The 27,395-nt window shown below is 36.0% G+C and overlaps 1 protein-coding gene across 2 annotated transcripts in view; it reads left to right on the top strand.

The window, feature by feature from the left end:
* The first annotated feature begins 3,133 nt into the window (after positions 1-3,133).
* Positions 3,134-27,395, top strand: part of LOC109422899 (uncharacterized) — a 49,638-nt gene continuing 25,376 nt past the window's right edge. For both annotated transcript variants that reach the window (XM_062853019.1, XM_062853018.1), the window contains exon 1: positions 3,134-3,662. In XM_062853019.1, the coding sequence (XP_062709003.1) occupies positions 3,557-3,662 (106 nt within the window). In that variant the 5' untranslated portion in view covers positions 3,134-3,556. The remainder of the gene's footprint in view (positions 3,663-27,395) is intronic.

Below are 27,395 nucleotides of genomic sequence, written 5' to 3'. Positions count from 1 at the left end.
ACACTCAATCCCCTGGCATTTCATGATTTATTCCAAAACACTATTAGGATACAGTAGACGTTCGATCGGTGCAAACGGTTTAACTGCAATGCTTTTTAGCTGCAACTTTGGTAAGTGCAACAAATTTGCAGTTATCACACCGCCAAATGTCAGAATGGTGCGCCATGTTAACACAAATGAACAGTTGGATGAAGTACACGTTCATTTAACGTCAGTTGATGGTTTGTTGACATTGTCAGGCGTTGCAGTTATCGGATTTTTGTTCGCTAAGTGAAACGTAAACATGTTGCAGTTATCTAACGTCGACTGTGTTTCAGATCAAACAAATTACACTTGAGTCTATAGCTATACACTTGTTGCATAACGCAACAAAGCAAAAAAGATATTATTTCGGTTATAGACTCCATGTAATATATTGCAGGACAGTGTGTACGATTTTGAATATTCCGAAGCTACGTTATAGTCTCTGATTATATTCTGTGAGTTCCAGTACGTATATTAGATAATGCAACATAACTCTATCTAGCCAAAACAGAAACTTCAATTGCTGTAGATACTAGATTTTAGACATCATAATAGTTCAAATGACCCCAGCTGATCTGAAGTGATATTCATTGAACGTTCGATTAATCTTGACTATAAACGATCAATTCTGATTATACATGTCAATGATTGCTTCTCCGTCATTGATCTGAACTGGTACCAATTGTACTGAAATCTAACTCAATTAGGGGCTCCACTTATTCTCAAAGTGCAATTTAAGCAGCCCATACGTTATTGATCCATCATGGCGCCGGCCTAATCCTTATAGTCAGCTGGGAAGGGAAAAGAATGTTAGAGTATACTGGTTGTTGATACTAGAGACCGAAAGCACTCTGCGTCCCCACAACACGTACGAATTGGGGTATTTGCGGCAGCCACTAGGCCACCAACCCGCCAGATGTCCATTGAACTTTCAGAAGATTTAGTGGACATGATAGATTATAACAGAGCTGCGAAATATCAGTCATGTCAGTTGACTACTGATCTTGCACCAGCGTCACTATTACTGTAGGCCGATCAATATCAAAACGATAGTGACCGGCAACGACTTAATACTGACCCGCACTCCAGAGCACTATCATAGCAACTGAACTGATATTTTGGCAATGTTAGCTAAAACTCAAAATTTTAAATGATCAATATACAAAACTTGTTATTCTGTACCACATATCATCACGGTAAGTGTTTATTTTGATTTTTGAACGAATTTTAAAAATGTCCTATCAGTGATATCTACCCGGCATCACAATCAGTCCAGTAGTGATGGAAAAAGAAAAGTGACGGTGACTCAACAGAGCACACGCTGACTTGGATCGCAGTCAGCCTATCAAAATCGGCGGTTTGTCTACCATTGATAGTGACAGAGAGCAACTCTGATTATAAACCGTAGCTTTGAATAATGAAAGAAGTAACAGTTACACCCGTAGACTTCAGAATCTAAACTCAAGAACAGTTTGGATGACCTAGGATGTCTTGGCTGATTTGATACTGTCTATTGAACTTTCAGAAGACTTATTGATTGTGATTGAATACAAACCGTAGCTTTGTATAATGAAAGTAGTTACAATTACACCAGTAGAATTCATGAAGTTTACTCATGAATAGTTTGGATGGCCTAGCATATCCCAATTGATCTGATACTGTCTATTGAACTTTAAGAAGACTTACTAGACATGAAAGATTACAAGTCGTAGCTTTGTATAATTAAAGAAGTTACCGTTACACCCGTAGACTTTAAGATCTGAACTTCAGAACAGTTTGGATGGCCTATGATATCCAAACAAATATTCTGCATCATATTCTACCCTTTTTATGCTGTTGAGCACCAAAACATCTGAAACACGTAGAAAAAACTCTATAATAACGCTTGGAAAAAAAAACCGGCTTCAAAAGGTTAAATGTGACAACAAGGGTGATGCTTGAAATCCAGTTTGACTTTCTATTCCGCAGAATTGTAACTTGTTCTGTGGCTTAGTTGATTAAAGCGCCGTACTAGCGATACGGAGTCGTGGGTTCGAATCCCACCAAAACAAATAGTATTTTTTTCATAAATTTATCTCTCAATTTGCCAATTAAACGTACTTTGCCTAGAAATACTTCAAGTTTTAACGTCTATTACGAAAGTGACCCCAAACTTTTGACTGATATATCATTTTGAGGGGGGACCCCAAACTTTTGGTCGATGACATCAAGAGTTGATTTACTCAATATTTTTTCTAGATTTTTTAACTGAGATCAGTAAAAAGCAGTTGAAAGCTTATAGAAAATAGGTTATATTACCGCTGCCATCTTAAAATTTTGCCAACCCGATTTCCAGCGACACTGCCTTAAGTTTATATTTAAAATTTGGCAACTTTAGCTCAAGTTTACATACAGGGATTATTTAACTTATTATTTAACTTTTTATCTTTTGAAATAGATCTAGGGTTTTAAACTCGGACGCTAATTGCGTCCATAGCTTGCCATACTTTCACAAATCCCCTCTTCCTCTAAACGAGACGTACTTTATTCTATCGATTGTTAATCAAATTCCTGGGAGCTACCTGGCATCCCTGGTATTCTCCCTAGCTACGCTTATGCTATCAACATATTATGAGCTGGGCATTAAAATGGTGCATTTTAACAGATGGTCAAGAACTCTAATTATTGATGCTGAATTATTGCTGTGATCAATGTTGTTTCCCCTCAAGAGTTACATATTTCTCCTATCATCCACAGCAAATGCACATCCAATAAGACAAAAGGTTCATAAGTCACCAGCCGGGCAGCATCTATTCGCAATTGATTGCGTAATCAATCACGTCATAAACCCACATCGCAGTACTTGCGGCATGAAACGTAATAATGTTGACTACTTAATAAAAGTGAAAACTTCCGACATCATCCTTTAAGCGTCGGGCTTTTACCTTTGTCCTCCGAACAGGTATCGCTATCAGATCAGTCCCATCGCGCCATCCCATCTGCAAAGTCCCTTTGCACTGCCGGTGAACCACCAGTCCAACTTTTTTCGATGCACATTACTACCCCAATGACCCAGTGCAACGATTCGGAGAAATCGCAATTGCGCTCTTTAAAGCGTTGGTTGGTTGGTTGGCTGCTGCCCTCGCCATGTTCACTGCCAATGCAATGCTGTCCAGTAACAGCCAATAGTGCAGCGTAATGCAATGCTGAGAGAATCGCATTGTCATGGATGCAAAATGCTTACTCTGCTTAACACATCGTCGTCGTTGTCGCGTCGTGCGCGCATGTTGAGCCCCAAGGGACTGGGCGACCGTTGACACTGACGACGCGACGACGGCGGGCCGGGTCCAGTAGCGTTGGGGTCGATCAATCGGCTTGCTATCGAACGGAGTCCAGTTGCGTTCAGGTATTATGAGAGATCGCGTCGTGGTGGATAATAGTACGCGGGCAAGGATCGGTCGCCGTTGTCGTAGGTTATGTAATATCGCGTACAAGCGGATTCAAATTTCGGTTCCCGTAGTTTGGGGTTGTTTTGCTGTTCTGTTCGAGTAATATGAAGAAGCTGCGGGTGATTCGCATTGTGATTCAGCGGGTGTTGATTACTGCGGCAGTGTTTTGGGCGGCGATAATGGTGATCCAATTTACGGCTATTACTCCAAGTGAGTTGGTTGGCAATTTTGATGGCGCTGCAAAATGATGCTTGTGTTTCCGATTGATTTATTGTATTTATTGGTGTATCAACTATACGAATATCAACAATGTAGGCTAATTTGAAAGTACAATTGATGGCGTTTTTTATTAATGTTTCGGCGGCTATTTCAAATTTGAATTGTGTGTTAATTTTATATTAGAGTGAGCTGTCCGATACGTAAAAAAAGAGATTCGATCGCGTTCTATCAAATACAGTTTTCTCAGACTCCATTTGTGGTCCCAAACTATTATATGTGGGATTTTGTAAAAAGAAACAAAGGGTGCGAGCACCGGTTTTGACCAGTCTAAGGGCAATCATTTTTATAGCCAATAAGCCTATGAAAACTACCAATGTGTCAAATGAAAGGTTTCAACCTATATTCTGAAGGAAAATGCAGAAGTCAGGCTAATACTTGATTTTAGTATTAAAAATGACACTGGCCAAAATATAAAATTGACCATATTCTCAACTTTGATTTCTATTTTGGCCAAACACACGTATTTCTTATGGGAGTTTACAAAATATAAGCACCCTGGCCAAACTAGATATATGAGAGCAGATTTCTTAAGAGATTTTTTAATACCAGAAATCTATGATTTTCACAACCGTAATCATCATATTATATTCAGGCCTACTCGTGAAAACTAAGTTTATTCCGATTTGTATCGCAACAAGCTGAATAACGCAATTATATAGATTTTTTTTTATCGTGCAAATTGGTACGAAGGTTCTAAGAATGTGATGGACTTTTTTTTTCACAGGTATAGTTCATTGTATATACATGGGTCGCCTTATTTTTCGAAAATCTCCAGTGGAAAACAAACATTTTCCACATTGAAAAATCATAACTCAAGAACGAAGCATCGTAGACACATTTTTTTTGTGAATTCATAAGCAAATTTTCTCAGCAACTCAAAAAAAAAATAGAGAAAAAAATGTTATCCCTAAAATTTTCCACTGTTTAGAAAAATCGGTTAGAAAAATCAGAAAAACTTTTTTCAAAGTCTAGAATAATTACCAACATTTTTTTTAAAATGAAATCGTATAAGCTATATTCTGTAAAACTTTCAATATGTGGGTTCTCTCCGTTCCTGAGTTATGACCAATTTTGTGGGAATTCTCTAGATGTGCTACATGGGCCGTTTGTTTAAAAAATCATAACTTAAGAACGAAGCATCGTAGACACAATGTTTTTTTGTGAAATCGTTAGCAAATTTAGCAATTAAAAAAAAAGGAAATACAAAATAAATATTGTGTTCGACAAAATTTTCCACTGTTGAGGAAAGTCGGAAAAACTACTTAGGAAGTTCGGAAAAAATCTTATAAAAATATTTTTGAAAGGGAATTAAATAACCTATATTCTGTGAATTTTTTCAAGATGTGGTCTACCTCCGTTTCTGAGTTATGACCAATTTTGTGGAAGTTGTCCAGATGTTGGTTTATTTTTGGCCGCCTCTATTATTAATTTGCACAAAATTGGTTATAACTCAGGAACAGAGAAAAACCACATCTTGAAATTTTCACATTGGTGTCTGTGGAGAATGTTTGTTTTCCACTTGAGTTTCCCGGAAAATTAGGCGACCCTGATTTTTTTCAGTTTATTTTTTTCATATATGTTTGAGCTCTACTTGTACAAAAAATTCATTAAATTCTGAGAACCTTCGTACTCACGAATTTATTCCATGAAGTTTTGCAATGATTTGGTCATGTGAATATATGTTTTTTAAATATTTTTTTTTATTTGTGAATTTCAGCCTTTTCTGAAAATTTTCTTTAAGAATTTCTTCGCAAATTTCTCGATAGATTTTTTTAGAACATCTTCAATGTATTTTTTCAGAAAACTATCCATGAATTTCAACAGAAATTCCTTTAGCGTTTCTTTCAGAAATTACACTGCTTTTCTTTCATAGAATTCTTTTCGAAAATCCTCCAGCAAGGGTTAATTCAGAAATCCCTCCATAGATTCTTTTGGATTTCTTCAAAATATCTTCCAGAGATTCTTTAAGAAATTTTTCTTAAATTTTCTTCCAAGATTTTTTTCTGGAATTCCTTCTTATCTTTTCACTTTGAAGAATTTTGACATAACATAACATTAGATATTTCTAAGAAAAAATCTCCAGGAATTCCTTGACTAATTCTTCTTCCAGGAAATCTTCAAGGGATTTCTCCAGAAATTTGTCAAACAAATTATCTATGAAACTTTCCACGTCCTTCAGAACTGCTTAATTGCTTGGAGGATTCTTGCATGAATTTTGTTATAAATTTTTCTGGATTTTTCCAGAAATTTCTCCAAAATTTTCTTAAGAAATCTACACGAATTTAAAATCATGAAGCAATTCCTCGAACATTTTTAAGAAAATTTATTATTATTTGAGGATTCTTCCTGGGATTACTCTAAAAACTCTTTTAGAGATTTCTCCAGAATTTTCTCAAAGGATTCCTTAAGTTTCTTCCAAAATTGCTCCAAGGATTTCTTTAGATATTCTCTATAGATTTTTTTAGAGAATTTTCGGGAATTTCTTCAGAAATCAGTCCTGGATATTTTTCTCAAAATATTCAAGGAATTCCTTCTTTCAGAAATTCTTTCAACAGTTCTTCAAGACATTTCTCCAAGAAATCCTTCGGATATTCCAGTTAAAAATTCTTAGATGATTCTTTTAGAAAATCTGTTTTTTTTCAGAAGTTTTACCACAGATACCATTGGAAAATCCTACAGAGTATACTTCACAAATTCTCCCAGAACAGCTTACAGAAAGTTTTTGACACATTCTACCGTGACGTTACAACGTTTTGACGCACTCGTAGTCAGATTTTCCTCTATAACTCATGGAAACGAGCGTAAACCGCAAAAAAAATTCATATTCGGATTCCTTGTAAAATTTCTGATATATTTGACCTATTGAACATTTAGTTTTCATTAGAAAAACGTGTTCAAAATGCGTATTTGTAGCGTGACGTTACAACGCGCTGGAATCCGACCCTCTCTAACGCGCTACCCACATCTTAAAAAATCTGCTCGGATTTTTATGATATTCTGATTGTTTTTTCCACCATTGAAATTTATTGGTTTGTTCTTCAATTCAATGAAATAAAACATTTAAATTTCTGATTTGTTTTTGAATAATCGACTTTTACATTTCGTGACGTTACAACGCCCGTTCAGTTTCAAACAGAGTTCTGCTCGCGTTGTAACGTCACGAAAATGCACATCATGTTAGAATCAGAATAATCAGCCAAATTTGCCCGAATTTGTGAATATATCATTGCATTATCTTCACTGCTGCAAGGGGAACTTTATTCTATTGAAAATCCGTTTTGTGATAAATGGCTCGGGGCCAAGTTATTGCTATCAATAGTATGAATACTCCTTCATGATGGTTAATGACACCGGCACCCATCTTTGGTTTAGTATCACCCATATTCTTCTAGTTTTGTTCCAAAGACTAGCGCGCTTTTGCACCGCCAGATATTTAAATTTTTCAGCATATAACTCATCACGCCGTTGAGATAAGGCACATTCTACCGTGACGTTACAAAGTTTCTACGCATTCGTAGTCAGACTTTTCACTATAATTCATAAAAACGACTGTAAACCTCAAAATATTTTATTATATTCAGATTCCTTGTAAAATTTCCGATAGGTTTGACCTATTTAACATTTAGTTTTCATTAGAAAATCTTGTTTAAAATGCGTATTTGTAGCGTGACGTTACAACGCGCTAGAACTCGACCCCCTCTACCGCGCAACCAACATCTTGAAAAATTTGCTCGGATTTTTATTTTAAACTGAAAATTTCTCCCACCATTGAAATTTATTGGTTTGTTTTTCAATGCAGTGAAATAAAACATTTACATTTCGGATTCGTTTTTGGATAATCGACTTTTACATATCGTGAGGTTACAACGCCCGTTCAGTTTCAAACAGGGTTCTGCTCGCGTTGTAACGTCACGAAAATTCACATCATTTTTGAAACAGAATAATCAGACAAAATTGCCCGAATTTGTGAATATATTATTGCATTATTTTTACTGCTCCAAGAGCAACTTTATTCTATTAAAAATCCGTTTTGTTATAAATGGCTCGGAGGGCCAAGTTATTGCTATCAGCAGTATGAAAACTCCTTCATGAAGGTTAATGGTACCCATCTTCGGCCTAGTACCACCCATATTCATCTAATATTGTTTCAAAGACTAAACCGTTGATATTCATTACTTCGCACTGCCAGATATTTAGATTTTGCAGCATAAAACTAATCACGCCGTCGAATTAAACATTTTTTCAATCATTTATGCAATGTCATTGATTCAATTAAAAACGCTTTAAGATGTGCGAGCAGTTATTGAACCAAAGACATACCTGAGGATCTGCATACCACTTAGGGGCATCAATTTCTGTGATTCCAGAGACAAATAGACCTAATTCTGACAAAAAAAAATCCATCCTATATATGTCAGAGTCATAATTACTTAGAGAGTTAGTGTCTTTGGCAATGTAGTTTGATAAGTCAAAAACTTACAGCTGATTTACTATTTGATGTGAGATTCAGACACACTGGGCGACGCTTATTAAAAGTTTACAATAGTTTAGGATTTTCCAAATAGTTTTCAATAAATTTTGATTTGTTGAGAAACTATTTTTTGGTAAAATCTTTGGGCACTTTATAAGAAGTTACAACATGTTGAATATTTTTTGAATAAATATAAAGTGCATTATTTTTCAAAATTTCAACTACCACTAGTCAGTTAGAAACTTGAACCAAACGGCTTTTAAATTGAAAATTCTTGACAAGATAAACAACTTTTCCAAAGACATCAATATTCTAAAAGTATAAAGTCTAAGTAATTAGAGTCCCGAGATATACGAGTTTCAATTTCGTAGGTGTTACGTCTGTTTGTCGGTGATTCATGTTATATCAAAAATAGATGTAACACTGACGTAATATCCATCCCATATATTTCAGGATCCTAACTATTTAGACAGTTGGTGTCCTCGACAAAATTGTTTGGCTGGTCAAGAACTTTCAATTGATGGGCCGTATGATTAGGAGGCGCTAGAGGGCATACACATTATTAGTTTTACTTATCTCAGGATCGTGATTAATTGAAAAGATGGTTGCTTCATTAAAGTTGTTTGGTAGATCGCTAGACTTTCAGTTTAATAGCCGCATGGTATTAATTTCTGCCACACAGTGGTGGCAGTTGCAAATTTTCAAAGGCATGCCACTTTTAATAATTACCCAAAACACATTCAACAAGCCGTAACTTTTTATAAAATATATCAAAAATTCTCAAATTTCGACTGATAGTTCCTCATCTTGTTATTTGTAATTTCTACAATTTCGGACTTGGTTGGTTAGTTCTACACAAAGATGGAGCGCTTTAAGCAGAATCATATTTTTGACTGTGTTCTATTAACTCTTATATCTAAGGAATAAGTTAATCAAATCAAATTAAATTTTGAAAGTTCAGAATTATATATTGATCTTTGATTACAATTTGATTTGAATACAATATGTCCAAAATGAAAAAAGTTCCAGCTTGTAAAAAACTTTTCAAGAAAATCTAACCCCTTGCCTGCTTTTGAAAAATGGAAACTAACGTCTTCTAATGGCAAAATCTCATATCTATTGGTAAATCAACTGCAAGTCCTTTCCTTACCAATCAACTTTGCCGAAGAAATCGTATTTTTATGTAAAAGGGATCCTGAGATGTATGAAATTTAAAATTTGTAAGTTCTCTAGCGCCGCCTGTTGGTGGAACTTTAAATCATACTGTCCATCAACTGTAAGTCTTTGACCAACTCAATAACTTTGTAATTTCGTCAGTGTTTCGTCTGTTGGCCACTCATATCACAGAAATTTTCGGTTTGAGTGGTATTAGATGATGATTAAAAAATTTTACAATATTGCAGTACAATTACATCGTAGATTTACCATCTCCCTCGTCCTTCAAAAATCTACGTAGTTTATTAGCCAGCAATGGTACGCAATTTATAAACGATATCTCGAAAAAGAGCTCATACACAACGAGAACGAAACTGTTTTGAATATAGAACTACGTTTGTCCAATTCGGAAGCCGTCCAAGCCAGAAAGATTTAGTCTTTTCCACAGAACTTTTTTTCGTGACGTTACAACGCAAACTTCAACCAGGTGAAACTCAGGCTTCCGTGAACCGATTTTCTTTTTTTTAGTCTCATTTGAAAGATCTTTTCGAGTACAAAGAGCATACAAAATTTCATATTTGTAACGTTTTCCATATTTGAATAAAATTTAAAAATGTTGATTTTTCGTGACGTTACAACGCAATAAAAACCTATACTATGATTAGCCATATTTCAGAGTTGTAAAGTCTTACGATTAAAAATCTTTTTATGCTAAAAAATCTACATACATTTATCTACAAATGATGGAAGACTTTTGAAAAATCAGTGTGTTGGTGTTTAAAATACGATATTTTGGATGAAAAGTGTGCCTAAAAGACTTAAAATCACGATTTTAGAGTTAATCTTAATCGTCGTTAAATTTATATTTATTGTCATACTAATATCATGTCGAATACATTTTTGGATGACAAAAGTAATGTAGAATGTGATAAAAATGTCAAATATGTCATAACTCAACTTTGAAAAATTGGTATTGATGATACGGGGCCCGTAGAATGTGTCTTTTCCAGTTTTTTTTTAGAAACTTGTTCAAGGATTTTTTTTCAGAAATTTCTCCACGGATTCGATTACAAAATCATCCATGGGTTCTTTCCGAATTTTTTTTAGAAATTCTTTCAGAAAATGTTTCAGCGAATCACTCGAAAAATTGCTTCAGGGTTTCTTTCACAAATTTATCAAAGAGTGAATTCATCAATTTTTCGAGGGACTCTTTCAAAGGATTTTCCATGAATTGTTTCAGAAGTTTAGAGAATGCTCTAGAAAATACTTCATGGATTTTTTTTACAAAATCTTCCATTTATTTCTTCGAACATTTCTACAAACGGAATTCATCGGCATATTTATTTATGGATACATTCGCAAAATTTTCGAAGGATGGCTTAAGTATTTTTTTTTCAGGAATTCCTTAAGAAATTTCTCTCCCGAAAAAAAATCTACAATAACTTCTTTAGATAACCAACCATGGATTCCTTACAAAATTACTCCACCGTTACCTGATGAAATCTTCCTGGGATCCCTTGCGGAAAATCGAAAGTCGTCCATGTATTGGTTAAGAAATTGTTTCATTAATATCTTTAAAAATTCCGTAAGAATTTCCTTCAGAAATTCCGCTAGAAGTGTTTACATCCATCTTTCAAAGATTATCTCTGAGATTATTTTGAAATTCTTCCGAGGACTCTTGTCGGAGACCTTCCATGGACTTTTTCAGAAATGTCCCTCGAATTCTTTGAATAAAATCATCAAAGGATTTTCTAAGAATTTTTTAAAGCTCTGACACAGATCCCAGCATATGTTTCCATTGATTTCAGCAAGAATCCCCCCAAAAAATCATCCAGAAATTGTTCCTGGGATTCGTTGAGAAAAGCACTCAGGAATTCACCAAATTTCGCCGAAATGTGCTTCAAAAAATCTTTTGGGTATTCTTCTGCATTCTGATAGAATGCATTATTATCTCTAGAGATTTCTCCAAAAATTTCCCCAAAGATTTATTTTGGCATATTATTTCTGCGTTTCATCCAAAATCATTTCATGAATTGCTTTCTTCCAAGAAGTCTTTCAGAAAATCTTCTGCATTTTTCTTCAGAAATTTTTCTTGGAATTCCTTTAGATTTTTATCAGAAATTTATCAAAAAACTATTTTACATGATTTCTTTTTGTGGTTCAAGCAGGAATTCCTCTACAGGCTGCTGCCAAAATGCATACATAGATTACTCCAGGGGTTTGGACTGATATTTTTCAAAATGTATGTTCTCAAAAACGTCTTCAGGATCTCCTCGAGCGAAATTTGGAAATTCATTAAGAACTCTCTCTATAAATAATTTTATTAAAGTACTTTTACAAATTTCCTAAGTGATATTTTAGAAATAAATCTTTACAGGGGTTTCCTCAAATGTTTCACCAAATATTCTTCCAAGGATTCCTTCGGAAATACGTCCACGGATTCCATCAGAAGTTCTATCAGAAAATCCTTCTAGAATTTCATTTAGGGATTTATTCAGTAAATCTCTCAAAAATTTTTGAGATAATCCTCTAGAAATTCCATCAGGAGTATCAGAAGGAGTTTTCCAGTAGGGTCTTGTACTATTTGGGCAGGTGTACTTATTTTGGGCACTTGCCGCTTTAACTAAGTCAATTTAAAACCGATTGATTTGAATTTTTGTATAGAGTTAGATACTGTACGTGTTTAACTCTATAAAAAATCAAATGAATCGGTTTGAAATAGGAGGCAATCAGTGAAGTACTAGATTGAAAGTAGTGAGCTGAATTTTTGTATGGTGAGATGATCAATCCTCCATTTCTGCAATGAAATGGTGCAAACAGCGTGGGTTATATGATTAAGAAATCATTAATTAAGAAATTTGATGCTGGTTGAGCAAAAGTTTGGATAACTGTATTGTTGTATTATTTATTTCGTGCAACTTTAACAACACAGTAACGCAAACTTTTGCTCAAACAGCATCAAATTAGGCAAGAAATCATATAACCCACGCTGTTTGCACCATTTCATTGCAGAAATGGAGGATTGATCATCTCACCATACAAAAATCCAGCTCACTACTTTAATCTAGTACTTCACTGATTGCCTCCTATAGGACAGATCGGTGAAGTACTAGATTTGTAGTAATGAGCTGAATTTTAGTATGGTGAGAAGGTCAATTCTTCGTTTCTGCAATGAAACGGTGCAAAAAGCGTGGGTATTATGATTCCTTGCCTAATTTGATGCTGTTTGAGCAAAACTTTGGGCAACAGTGTTGTTGTTTTCGCCATTTCTTGCAACATAAACAACATAGTTATTTAAAGTTGTGCTCAAACAGCATCAAATTAGGCAAGGAATCATAATACCCACGCTTTTTGCACCATTTCATTGCAGAAACGGAGAATATTGACCTTCTCACCATACTAAAATTCAGCTCATTACTACAAATCTAGTACTACACCGAACGTGCCCCATTGACTTAGTTATAACGGCAAGCGCCCAAAATAGGTACATCTGCCCAAATGGTACAATAACCTATTTTTATCTCCTTTTTAAATTAAAAATGATTCTAACACAAATTCATCATGCACGATCTCGAGAAATCAAAAGGAATTACAACGTTTTATTTTAAAATATCCGTATTATGCTCCCAAGTGCATATAAGCGTATGTTGACTCTTTCAGGCATTATTGTTATCACTGTAGTGCTCGTTTCCATTACACACGAACATGTTCTACATGCAGTAAACATGTAGTAAATTTCTTATTTATATTATTACTGTAATGTTCAAATCGTAAATTGTGTGTTCCGACAAAAAGCAAGAAAAAAAAATCCATTTTTTTAAATGTACTTAATTTTTCAGGACATGCGCCTGTTTGATCCTAAAACTGCACCACGCTCGCGGCTCATACAACGAGCGAGGTTTTTTGGTCGTGTTGTACATTTTACAACGGTGCGCATCGTGGAGCATTCAAAGTTTCGAAATTAAATTACACATCAATAACAATAAAATTGCCAGCCACGTTCCGTAATGATCACACGTTCACTTCATAAGTGGATGGTCATTAGCCTGGTACACGGTTTATATGGGAAAATACAAAAAATGGAAAAACTCAAGTTCCTGTATACTTTTTGTATTCCACTTTGGTCCCATATCAACTGTGTAAAATTTCAGTTCGATCGGAAAAACTATATTTTAGCGCCCGCCATTCTTAGTTTTTCATACGATTTACTATGGGGAAACTTCACTCCTGCAAAGAAAAATCGCTAGGAGTCACCCCTAGATCCCTAAAAATAAGTCGACGAATGATTTCAGTAGAAAACTTCAATAGGAATCAGACCTCCGAGGACAGCAAACCGATGCGACGTTCGTGGAAAAAGTTATTAAGCCTCACCCGATCGATAAAATAACGAGATTTTATTATTTATTGTTATTTCTTACATGTTAAACAGCGTTTGCATGCTATTCGGTTTTCAGTCAATAACTTTTTCCACATGCCTCAGATCGCTTTGCGGTCTTCGGAGGGTTGGTAAAATTTCCAACACAAATCATTCGTCGATTTAATTTTAGGGGTTAAGGGGCAACCTGTGACGATTTTTCTTTGAAAAAGTGATTTTCCCCATACTAAATCGTATCAAAACTTAAAATGGCTGGCGCTAAAATATAGTTTCCCCGATCGATCTGAAAGTTTGCACAGTTGATGTGGGACCTAAATGGAACTCAAAAAGTGTACAGGAGTAAAATGTATTTTTGTGTCCCACGCTAATGGTCATGGGTTTGGTCCTAGTTGTGGCACTTGCAATATTTCGTCAGTTGCTCTTCCTTTCGAGAGCGGTCGAACTAGAATAAGAGCCATACATCAACATCCTCGTGCTCAGCATTCTACCATGGACAGTGTAGAAAAGTGACAGCAGCACGAAGGGCGACCAGTTCGATATAGAAGAAGGAATACACTTGGACGATGTACAAAGTGTGAGTGCAACAGCTGGAATCGCTCACATAGTACCCTAGTAGACAAAATAGCTGTACATTAAGTTAAATTATTAAAAATAAAAAAAGAACAATAACATTCTTCACTTGGAATGATTAAAAATGATTAAAAATTCAAAGTAATGCATCGAATTTTGTATTTTTCTAAAATCACAAAACATAAATGGAGCCCTCATGGGCACTGGGTTACTCAATATTAAATTTTCAAAAATCTGCGTTGCGGATTTGGTAAAATCAACACACATTGTGCATTATTTTCAAAAATATCTACGTAACTCTTTTCGATGATTTATCGCTCACTTATTTTCTAATTTCACACCTACAAGTAGTATTCTTCCTTTCCCTGGCTGATGATCAAACAACTCAACAGTCACCGAAACGTGAGTTTTGTTCATCTGCTAGCTTAAAACACCATTAAATATAGACGGAAGAATAAAGTCACCCAGTAGAGTGGAATGCGACTGCCGTTCAGTTCAAACAAAAAAACCAACAATACATAAAACGGACAACAACTCGTTTTCGATTCTTGACCATCCGCACGGAGTGAGGTGAGACCTCTCAGATGGATCTCTAAGACGAGCTTGCCCCCGCCTTGATTGCCCGTTGCCGATTGCTTAGGTATCCTCCTTTTCGAGTCGTTTGGGCACTATGTCGGTCGGTTAATCTGCAGTCAGCCGTCCAACAACGGGTCCACCCAGGAGGACATCTATTTTTATTCGTTTCTGTCGGCGGTGGTGAAATGGTAATAAGTGTCAGGAAAATTTATTCTGCCAAACTGATTTAATGTACGCGCCATGACTACCTCCGACCAATGAACGGCGAGACTTTGCACTTTGATGGGATATTAGAATGGCGCAGTAAAACATTGTTAGTATAAAGATCCATTGAAAATACCGTAACAACAGTTATGTTTTGAATAGTTGAGGAATTCCACGGAGTCATGTCAGTCGATCCTGAGCGACCATTTCAAAAATATCTGAAACTTTGCACAGTTTTTCAATTTCATATAAATCGCCATTTTTTTGATATTAAACCTTCATATTCACTCACGACTAACTTTTCAAAAGGGTGTATGCGAAAATAGTTCTAAAATATTCTAAAAGCTGTACAGCAAAAACGGATTGTTCGATTGTTATAAATTTTTCAGCAAAGTTAGATAACTAAATGATGATTCCTTAGAAAATATACACTGTAAAAAATTTCTTTTTCTACTTTGAAAAAATATGATATTTGTCACAAAAACTCAAATATCTCAAAACCCTATCTTTTTACCAACTTCAATTTTTTAGGGGAAATGGCCCATTATATCAGCTATCTACCATAAAATTTTGGTGATGGTAAACTGATAAACAAAAACCCAGATTAATCCACCTAGCGGTGACAGTGCCTTTCTCGTAGAATACGTTCTCTAGCTCCTGCAACATAGAAGCTTGAACTTGTTATAGTTATAGCAATTAGATTCTTTAAGGGTATACCAAAAATATACAGTAAAATGGGGTATCTTTGATAGTTTTTCAGCAAATTTTCTTAATATTTTCCCATGTAACAGTATTTCCAATAATAACATACATATTTTCAAAAACTATTGTTCGGTGCAAAACCATCTGTCAAAGTAACGCTTCGATTGTGAATATAGGAAAGTGCGTGCGCTGCTTTCGTAAGCTCTGTAAAAGTGATCTTTAGTGATTTTAAAGTACGAAATGGTATCACTACCAGAACAAAGGTAAAATTTGCGTTCCTAATGTGGAAACTAATGAGATTGCAGCTAATTAAAGATAATTTCAGACAAAATTTAAGTGACTCATTATTGTTGCGCGAAAATCACGCAATTATGGGCGACTTTTTGTGCAGCATATATGTAATTGAGAGTTCTGCGTACATAGACATTGCATACTTTTAGGCGTTTATCGGTGGTGTGGGTGGATAGAGTTTTGGTCCCAATTTTGAAAAATTGATTTCAAATCATGAAAACACGCTTCGTTAACAGATTGTTACACAGCCAATTTTGGCCCATTAATGTAGTTTTCATTATTCAACAACTTTTTAGTAATTTTCATCACTTAAAGTGAGTTTTACAAGCAGATTTTTATATAAAACAATAAAAAGGAGTTTCAATGATAAGAATTTAAAATAAAAATAATTAAGTGTTATTTCTGTATAAAAACCGATTATGAAATGATTGCTCCTTGAGTAAGCCATAATTGGTCGTCGTTAAGTCAGAGGGGACCAAGTAACAGCTTGAATAAATAAGTTTTTCGTGGAAAATAGCTTACTAAATCAAGACAACTCATAGTATTTAACAAAACAACTACTGAATGCACCTAGAATACAGCAATTCATTACAAGTTCGGTGTTCAGCTGTTTTCTACTGGGCATTTTAAAATAACGATATTGTACAGTGCGCTTAACCATAAAATTCACATCACGTTTTCTAAATGTAAAATTAACTGAATGTGACTTTTTTCTACACCGGATGGCCAACGCAAGTTATATTTATCACATACTATCCACTTTTTGATCATCACTTCGATAAATGTTAGTATTTTGAGCGAAACATCTCTCTTGATGTTTGGCCCAAAGTTACCCCCCAGGCCCAATGTCACCCCGACTGGCGGTATTTAAATTGATCCTGCAGAATAGTCCATTTTACGAGCCGTTTTTATGAATGAAATTTTATCAGGAGATAGCGTCCAAATCAGTGAAAATCGATGTCAACATCAGCATTGTTGTCACTTCGTAAAATGGCTCATAGTAATTTCAACCGTAAGCCGTTATTCAGTATAGGAAAACAAAAACTATTTCTGAGTAAGATCAACCCAGTCAGTGACTGAGTAGAAATTTACCTCGGTAGGTGATAATTAGAACCTGACAAATGTACATTTATTCGTTGAGTGGTGGTAGGTAAGTTAATCGCCAAGATGTATGCAACACACGAATCATTAAATATATTAATATGTTCGAGACGCTCATAAATTACGTCACATAAAAATTTTCCATTCTAAATCACTTTTCTACGTCAAAATTTTAACATTTTCATCTCCAAAATGTGTGCATGGATTATTACACTTTGTGAGTACCTCTTGAAGCGTGTCGTGACTCACGATTGCTCCCTTGCCTAAGCGAAGCACACGCTTAAAAATGTTACATTAATAAGTGTACTATACGTAACGTGTACACCTGTAAACAATTTTACTCAGTTTCTGAGTTGGTCTCACTCAGAAATCAAAAAATCCATTGTTTTGCTCAGTTTCCATTTATTGACTAATCCAAATTCCTGTGTGGTAGTGATTTGTGCTCAGAATTCCCGTGTTAGTCTATCTGTAAGAACTTTGTAAATATCTTTTGTTCTCACGTATATGAATAGGCTTACAGTAGGTTTCGTGAGACTTTTTTGGACAACTCAATGGTGGGACAACTCATTGGCAGGCTTGACAGAAACTCCCTTGCGAGAAAATGAGGAAGCGATTTTGGCGATTTTCTGAGGAGTGAAAATAAAACTCAGAAATCACAAGACAAATCCTCAACAGCACCGAGCGCGAGCTGGCCGCGCAGCGAGGAGTTCGTCCAACACTCATAATTGCTTGTTGTGTTTCTCACGTCCACTCACACTCAAAAAGCTCTCGCGAGTTCCACTTCCATACAAAGAAAGACTCTCGAGGCGAAAATCGCACTCAAAAACCCGAAATAATCATCGGCTCTTTTTTCGTTCCCCTCATCCTCGCTCAGTTTTTATTGCCTCTCTGTTTGGGGTTCGTTCGCTCCCTCGCGACGAGGCAAAAGCAAACCACCGCTCTAGAGCATGTTGCCAAACTCTTTTGATTTCGAGGAGGATTATCAAGCCTGCTCATTGGCAACGGGTTGTGCCACTTTTAGCTAAAACGAGTAAGAAAAATAATCGATTTTTCGATTTCTGAGTCGAATCGCAGCCACTGAGTAGAATTTTTTCTTTGTGTACTAATTAGAACCAGGTAAGCGGTAAGTTAATCGCCGAGATGTATGCAGCACACGACCCATTAAATGTACTAATGTGTTTGGGACGTTCTCAAATTACGTTACATAAAAATTGTCCTTTTTCAACCACTTTTCCCCTTGCAATCAAATTTTTTGCATTGTATCTCCAAAACATGTATCGGAATCATCACATTTTGCAGATACACCTAAAAATTTGACGTGATTTATGATCGCTCCCTTACCAGTTACAACGCACACGCTTAAAAAATGCTACATCAAAAGGTGTACAATATATTCACTACTCTTCGAGCTTAAAATAGATCTTTATAACCACTCCGTTGAATATGCAACTTAAATTTACTACATATACTGTTGGGCTACAGTAGAACATGGTTTTCGCTACAACTTTGTCAATCTAAAACAATGCGAGTTAAATTCACAGCTCAGGTGAATTATTTTAGGGTCCCCGATAAGTGTTCGTGGAAAATGGGAACGTAGGAATGAGAAGTATTTATTTTGTGGTAAATAGCTCGCAAACTTTTTCAAATATTTCTGAAATTGCTTGAAATATCCAAACCAAATTCAATAGCGTTCAACTACAACCTATTCCCTATCGAATAAAACATGTTGCGGCTCAATCGATAGGAACATTTTTTTTCGGAGTTGATGCGATTAAATTTTTATTTTCCCATACATCGTTGACCCATACTACTGTATATTTACAACTCAGGGATCAGAAATGTGTAATTTGATGAGATCGCTTTAGTTTTGTCAAGACTTTACAGATATATATCGCTTCTATTGATTTGGTTCACTTTTGTAGTTCCAGCGAAGCACCTAATGCTGGTTATGCAAGACTACCGGTCTCTAATGTGGTCTGAGCATATACTCTTGCTAACCGTTCATCAGGTTATAGAAAAAGCCGCGGTTTGATGTGTCGCATGCACGGGTTTGGTCCATTTTAATATTTGGCCATTTCCGGCTAAAATGAAATCCGGAACCGATTCCGGGACACTACCGGTTCAGGTATGGTATGAGACTATTTTCCTACTAACCGTTCATCAGCTTATCGAAAAAGCCGCTATTTGATGTGTCGCACAGTGCTGGGAAAAATCGCGAAGTTCATTCGGCGGAGTCAAAACTATTCAAATCACAGCTACCCATGGTTATGAATGTAAAACCGTCCGCTACGGTAGCCTAGTTTGTTGAATTTCATTAGAAACCCTATGTTGCTACGGTAGTTTGCTACAGTAGATCGCTATGTCGCTGTTCTAACGGGATTCTCTAAACGGTTTAAGCTTGGAGACAAGGCTTTAGGATGATTTGATGACAAAGTTGGGTAGACCTTCGCTTGATGAATCGATAGGGCTCTCGGGGATGAGAATATTGGATAATCGATACATTAATGGTGAGGATTATTGCTGGAAGAATCGGATGGACATACGGGGCGGACCTCTTGAGAAACGGTATTTGAGTGTAGGATCTATGTGCCGAAATCGTCGGGCATTGGCTTGCGACTTCTCAAGCAATTAAGAACAACGCTAACTATTTTACAAAGATTGTATTAAAACAAGAGGACATCTACTTAAGGTGCGATTTTTTAATGGTGGTACCTAACTTTTTTGAGGAACGGCACGTTGATTGGCGAGGGGTTTTTACGCTGCCTGGCCTTCAGCGGCCGAAATACCAATGTTTTTTGGAACGGCATTATAACCAAAAACTGACTTCACCAGTGCACCATCATGCATATACTATATTTTATTCTTGAGAGCTTATGGAACCGGAAGACGATTCGCGTCGTTTCACACTTTTACATCGGTGTGGTGCGGTGCGGCGGCGTACAACGATCACTTCAATAATGGAACGAGATAATCTGCTCCGAGGTTTCCTCCTGCTGAATCACGGATGACGCCTACGAGGTGTAACCATGGGTGTAACGATGCTGCAAGGCACATACGGGCTTTCGTGAGCGTGTCATTGGAGAATACAACTGTGCTTCGGGTATAGACGATGGTCCTAATGAAGAACGCTAGTACGACAAATGAATTTCAATGAAACTCATTTGGAGCTCCCGCGTTGAATCTGCTACTGTAGCATATTTTTAGATCGCCTACTATATTGATTCAAAAAAATTACTCCCGCATATGAAGAGCCAGCGATGCATTCATCAAATTCAAGCAAACTACTGTTACCATTCCCAGCACTGGGTCGCATGCATGAGTGTGGTACACTTTTATATTTGACCACTTCCGGCGGGACACCCTGAACCGGTTCCGGGACACTACCGGTTCAGATATGGTCTGAGACTATTTTTATACTAACCGTTCATCAGGTTAATGAAAAAGCCGCTATTTGATATGTCGGCTGCATGGAATTGTAGCATTTTAATATTTGACCACTTCCGGCGGGACACTCGGAGCCGGTTCCGGGACACTACCGGTTCAGATATGGTCTGAGACTATTTTCTTGCTTACCGTTGATCAGATTATCGAAAAAGCCGCGGTTTGATGTGTCGCATGCATGGGTTTGTAGCATTTTCATATCTGGTTCCTTCCAGGGGTACCGGTCCGGAACACCTAAATGGCCATAACTCCGGAACGGCTGGACCGATTCGAACCATTTTCAATAGGAAACAATGGGACCAGATTCCGCGTCGAATGAAGCATCGGTCATTAAAATCGGTTGAGGTTTACTGCCAAAAAGTGATTTTTTTGTACACACACATACACACACACATACATACATACACACACACAGACATCACCTCAATTCGTCGAGCTGAGTTGATTGGTATATGTGACTCGACCCTCCGGGCCTTCTATCAAAAAGTCGTTTTTGGAGTGAACATATAGCCTTTCCAGTACACTTAGTGTACGAGAAAGGCAAAAAGTTATGACATTTCAAACATTTCACAATTTTTACATTTAGTAACAAAAAAAATTTTTTTTCTGTGTAAATTATTTCGAGAATTATATTTTGATGCTGATTTTATTGTAAAGGCTACCGCCTGAATTAAACAAGTTGTTTTCATGATACTTTAGTTTGATTATTCGTAATTACTATAGTATCTATTTGAAACTTAGACGCGATCCAGTGTTGCGATCAAAAATATTGAGATTGTCATACTTTTTATTGTACGTGACTGGTGAAAAAATCCCTTGATAGTGTTGAAAAGCTGTTGATTATAAGAAAAATGGAATTGAATTTATTTTTAAGACAAAAGCTGTATAATAAAAGTTTTTTTATACGCGTATACGTCTAGTTTATCCGCAAAAAAAATCCCTCTTACACACTTATTTCTGAATTGCCTGTTCGGTACTTTTTTGACGAGATTATAACAGCAGTACGATCTCGGAAGTTTCGGTAATCGATTTTACTGAGGCTCAGTAAAACAACTGTCAAAATCGTATGGAAAAGGTAAACAATGCATTTTTGCTGAACGAGTTCGGTGCTCAGCAGTTTTAATCTCGTCAAAAAATTACCGAACTCGGTAATCAAAATTAAGTGTGTAGAGAACAGACTTTATGATCGGAAGAATGCGAGTAACTTCAACAACAACAAATGCATAAGAGGTACATAGCACAGACAAACAGACGAAACGCCTAGAACAATTTTAGTGAAAATTCATCGCCCAGATCACACTATCACCACCTGGTGGAAATGTTTCACGAAACACTGCGTTGTGCAATATCGTCATCAGAAGGCGCTAGTGTGAAACGTCAAACGCAAAGAAAAACGATGGGCGCTCTTCTTGTTATGAAAGCCACAACCAAGATTCAAAATGATCGTTGAAGGCGTGGTCAATGAAAATTTCGCCAGTGTTACGTTTGTTTGTCTGTATACATACCTGACAATGCTCACGAAAAAAACAAAAAAATACTACCGCTATGAATATTAAAAATTGTATAGTATTTTTTTTCTTCAGCCACCAACACCAAACAAGTAAGTTAAAATTAATAAGTGATTTTGTTTATTATAATCTAACGAACAAGATGAACAGTCGCTTTCTCAAAGGTCTTCAACTCAACGCTCTCTTGTAGACCGTTTGATGAAAAAAAAATGTTCAAAAGAGTTACGAAATCTCACCGAAAGCACCATAGATAAACTGAAAGAGACTGGTTATGCCCAAATGTCCACATTGTGTACAAAATTACGCATTTGCACGTCCTGCCGTCTAGAATTTGACAAACGAGCCATCTGTATATCATCGGTAAAGCAGGGCGCAGGAAGTTCGAAAACGACAACAACTGAGAAATTGCCATCAGCGACATCTGTTTAAACAATTTAATTACGCCCCTTTTCAAAAATGCCCTGTAATATTCTTCAACATCTATACCCATTTCAATATTTTTAACGTTGCAAAACACGCTTTCAACATTCATCTTGAAGAAGAGGGAAAACACTTGTCCTCAAATGTAACAGCAAATTAATGAATAAACGACTAATGCGCGGAGGGCGTGATAAAATCGGAACATTACGGTACATAGTATATTATATTATATGTATATATAATATATAATAAAAACAACTTGTTTTACTCACGCAAGGCCATTAACAATAAAATCAGCATCAAACTTCAATTTCCGGCCGAAATAATTTACACTAAAAAAAATTATTACTAAATGTGAAAATTGTGAAATGTTTGAATTGTCATAACTTTTTTGTTTATTTTCATGGTAGATTGCTAATACAATGGACCGTTTTCTCTAAAAAATTACGTTGGTAAAAAGATAGGGTTTTGAGATATTTGAGTTTTTGTGACAAAAATGATACTTTTAAATTTTAAAAAAGATTTTTTTCACAGTGTATATTTTCTTAGGAATCGCCATTTAGTTATCTAACTTTGCTGAACAATAAAATCAGCATCAAATCGCGATTCCCGGCCGAAATAGTTTACACAGAAAAATTTTTTTTACTAAATGTAAAAATTGTGAAATTTTTGAAATGTTATAACTTTTTTGTTTATTAGTTTACCATCACCAAATTTTTATGGTAGATTGCTAATACAATGGACCGTTTTCCCTAAAAAATTCAAGTTGGTAAAAAGATAGGGTTTTGAGATATTTGAGTTTTTGTGACAAAAATGATGTTTTTCAATGATAAAATAGATTTTTTTTCACAGTGTATATTTTCTTAGAAATCACCATTTAGCTATCTAACTTTGCTGAAAAATTCATAACAATCGAACAATCCGTTTTTGCTGTGCATATTTTTGAATATTTTTGAACCATTTTCACATACACCCTTTTGAAAAGTTAGTCGTGGCTCTAAATAAAAATTTGATATCGAAAAATGGCGATTTAGATGGAACTGAAAAACTGTGCAAAGTTTCAGTTCAATAGAAAATCATGAATTAAAAATTTTCCTTAATTTTGATGCTGTTGCTTGGAATCGCTCAGTTGTAAAATTGCATTTTCATATCTTACAATTTGATCACAAGTGTTACTCGATTTTATTAATTTTTTTCATGAACTGGTTTCCGTTTTCCTTTTGCTTACATAAACAAAAATTTGAAAAGCAAAAGTCACATGTTATAGAAATTCAAAAAATGAAAAATTGGGAAAGCTGGTTCTCCGAAAAAAAAACTGTGTAAGTGGTCATAGAGAAAAGGACTGATAAGTTTAAATATTATAATACTTAAGCCATAAAAAAAGAAAAAAAAAAGTAAAAAAATGTTAAAAACAAGAAAAAAAAAATTAAAAATAAAATTATGTTTTGAATAGTTTTTTTTATAGTTTTAAGATAATTCCTTTTTTGAAATTATTATAATATTTATTTGTTTTCTAAACGTTCTAAACGTTCCGAACGTTTTTATTTTAGAATCTTCTAGTATTTTGATATACAAACGGTATATATCGTTTGTATATCAAAATAGTAGAAGATTCTAAAATAAAAACGTTCGGAACCAGTCTATGGTAGAATATTTTCTTTCTATAGGAACAGAAAACTTTGGTCATAATAAGAAACATTGTTTAAAGACCCAAGGCATTTCAATTGGATGAGCTGACCAATGGAAGTAGACAAACATCGATATAAGATTTGAGTGCAAAAAATATTCTACAAAAAATTCTTCAGATGCATTTAAAATCAAACAATAACCAAACCAATCTAGAGTTTCTCAGACTACAGAGCACGCTTTCCTCGCATGAAACCCAATCGTTTTGTATCATTTTCGTTTTACGCCAGGATGACCGTTCCTTTCCGTTCAAGGTGATATGACATGAAAAGACAAAAAAAAAATACTCGAACAAATATGTGAAACAGAAGGGGTGACGAATGAGCCTCACCCAAGATTGATTAAGGTAAATCGTAGAATTATGTAGCTTATCTCCGAACACGCATAAGGATTGCGGGAAGCTGACGCCGAAAAAAAAGAGCGAGAATCTCGTTGTAAGATCTTGGTTCACACATGATTCGATTTCGCAAAACTAATACGCGATATGGGGGAGGTTCTGATTTGTCGTTTGCCCGTACGCACATGGGACGTAGTAGTCGTCGATTGTAGTGTGCTTTCCTGACGCGCTGGCGCTGGGATGGCGATGATAGGCCACGATTTGGTTGCTAATTAGGATGGCTTATGGCAAGATCTATGCCAACATAAATTAACCGGTGAGTGATGGTTCCGCACCGGAGGCGGTCGGTGGTAGAAATTTTTATAGATTGTAGCAAGTAAGATTAGAAAGGGCATGCGATGACGAATTTTCGAAATTCTAGCGTGGCTGAAGTTCGTTCATGACACCATTACGCGTCATATGTTATTGAGTCGGTACAGTTGATATTTTCAAAATGGAAATGTCTCGGCAATACATCCACTATTCCTACTTTCGAAAGCAGCTATAGAACTGATGGTCATACCCTTCAAACAAACACCATAGTTCGTTGTGTATCATGGAGCTTCCCTTAGGAAACCAAACAGTTGAATTTAATTGTTGGGTACTCAGGAGTAGAAAGTTTCGACTGCAATTTCGATACCTTTGAATTCTGGTAATTATTTCGATTGATCCATTTCAATAGTACCAATAGTAATTTTTGGTATCTCTACTTATGGAATTCACTTGTATTTAGAAAAGTTTCAGATCTTAATGTGAATTTCAAGTAGATGGAGTTAAAGGATACTGCACGCAGCGGATGCTATGGGAGGATTTTGTTAGTTTTTGACTTTTCGATTTTGTCGACTTTCCATGCGTAGTTGACTTTATTGAAAATGAGAGTTAGTGCGTTCCGAGAAGTGTGCTAATTAATGATGTGCTGGTGAAATTTCTCCAGGAGTTTCACCTGAGGTTTTCCCAGAAATTTATTCCGGAATTATTCCAGGAATTCCTTTCGGAATTTCTTCAGGAATTGTTTTCGTGATCTCTCCAGAAATATCATCCAAAATTTCTCCAGGAGTCCTTCTGAGGTCCCTGAGGTAGCTCTTTTGGAGATTATTTCAGGATCAGTGTAGGATTCCGTCAGAAGTTCTCTCTGAATCCTCGAAACTATTCTAACTGAGATACGTCCAGGATGTATTTCCCGGATTCCTCCTAGAACTCCATCTAGGATTCCCCCAAGAGTTCCGGGAATCCCCTAAGAGTTCCATCAGAGATTCCTTCAGGAATTCCTGCCGTAATTTCTCAAGAAAACTATTTCAGGATTCCTACAGGAGTTTCTTCTGGGTTTTCTCAGGGAGCTCCTTCAAAGATTCTTCCGTAGTTCTTTTGAGATTTGAGAATTTTCTGAGATGCTTAAAGATATTTCATCAGGGTTTTTTTTTCAGTATGTACAGCTTTCCGGGATTCCTCTAGCAACTCCTCCCGAAATTCCTACAGAGATTCCTTACGGGATTCCTTCAGGCATTCTTCTCGACATTCCTCCTGGAATACGTTTGGAGATTCCTAAAGGATTTTTTTCCGAGATTGAATCAGAGTAATCAGAATGATTCCGAGATTAAATCAGAATCAGAGATGTCTATTGTAGTATATACAAGATTTTGCCAGTTCTTTTTGTAATGTCTACGGTAGTTTTCTTGGTTGTGTATGCTTCTTCTTTTTCTTCTTTATGGCTCGACGTTTGCATTGGAACTTCAACTTAGTGTTCTTAGAGCACTTCCACAGTTATTAATTGAAGGGCTTTCTTTGCCTGCCATTGCATGAATTTGTACACTATATGCCAAGGAAGTCGAGCAAATTTTCCCGACCGGAACGGGAATCGAACCCGTCGTCCCCGGATTGTCGATCCATAGCCTTAACCACTAGGCTCTCTGGAGACCTGGTTGTGTATGCTGTTTTGTGTGGAAAACTTATTTGTTTAAATTAATGACTTTGGGGCTGATAAATGCTATCTTATCAGTACGAGAGCCCTAAAAATGTGAATTAAAACAACTGAGAGTATGTTATTTTATGAATAATTCCGTGTAAAGTTTTGAAGATAAATAAGATTTGTGCAAAATTAAAAATGCACATATATCAGTGTCTGATGATAAAGAATACTGCTTTCGGTTTTGGAAAATGCTAGTTGGAATTATATTTATTGATCATTGACAATAAATGTGGTTAAGCTTTCACGTTTGTTTGTCTGTGATGTTGTTTTATACTGACTAGACACTGATCAGCTGTGCGAAAGTTTCTATATATTAATTTTTCTATCTGTAAGCGATGTTTTCCACTATTTGAGTTTCAGTGTTTGGTCCAATATCACCCCCTGGAAGGGGTAAATTAGGTCAATTTCAATAATGCTTTATCATTGTTAAATTTAAAGTTGAAGCATTTCACGGTGTCAAAATTTCAATTATTATCCGAAGACATTTTCCGGCAATACAGTCAATTAAACCTTGCGTTGATTCTTTTAAATCTTCGCCAACGTTTCGGCCCTTGTTGGGACCTTCTTCAGGGCTCGATCTAAATCAACAAATCAAAAATGTTTTCTTTAAACATAAAACGTCGGGTGCGAAAGGGTCAATTTTGTTCCACTATGGTATCGGTTCATTAGGCATTAGTTTAGGCGTATTTTTCTAGCCAAGACTCCTTGCGTGGGATTGTATTTTTCGGGTAAAACGTTCACTTTTTTCTCGCTACGCTGGAATTCCGGTATGGCGCTCGATGTTAACTGTCAATTATTATCGAACTTTCATTTCCTCGATTT

Source organism: Aedes albopictus, chromosome 2 (genome assembly GCF_035046485.1).
Source record: "Aedes albopictus strain Foshan chromosome 2, AalbF5, whole genome shotgun sequence".
NCBI classification, from domain to species: Eukaryota; Metazoa; Arthropoda; class Insecta; order Diptera; family Culicidae; genus Aedes; species Aedes albopictus.
This window is presented reverse-complemented; position numbering and strand designations above follow the sequence as displayed.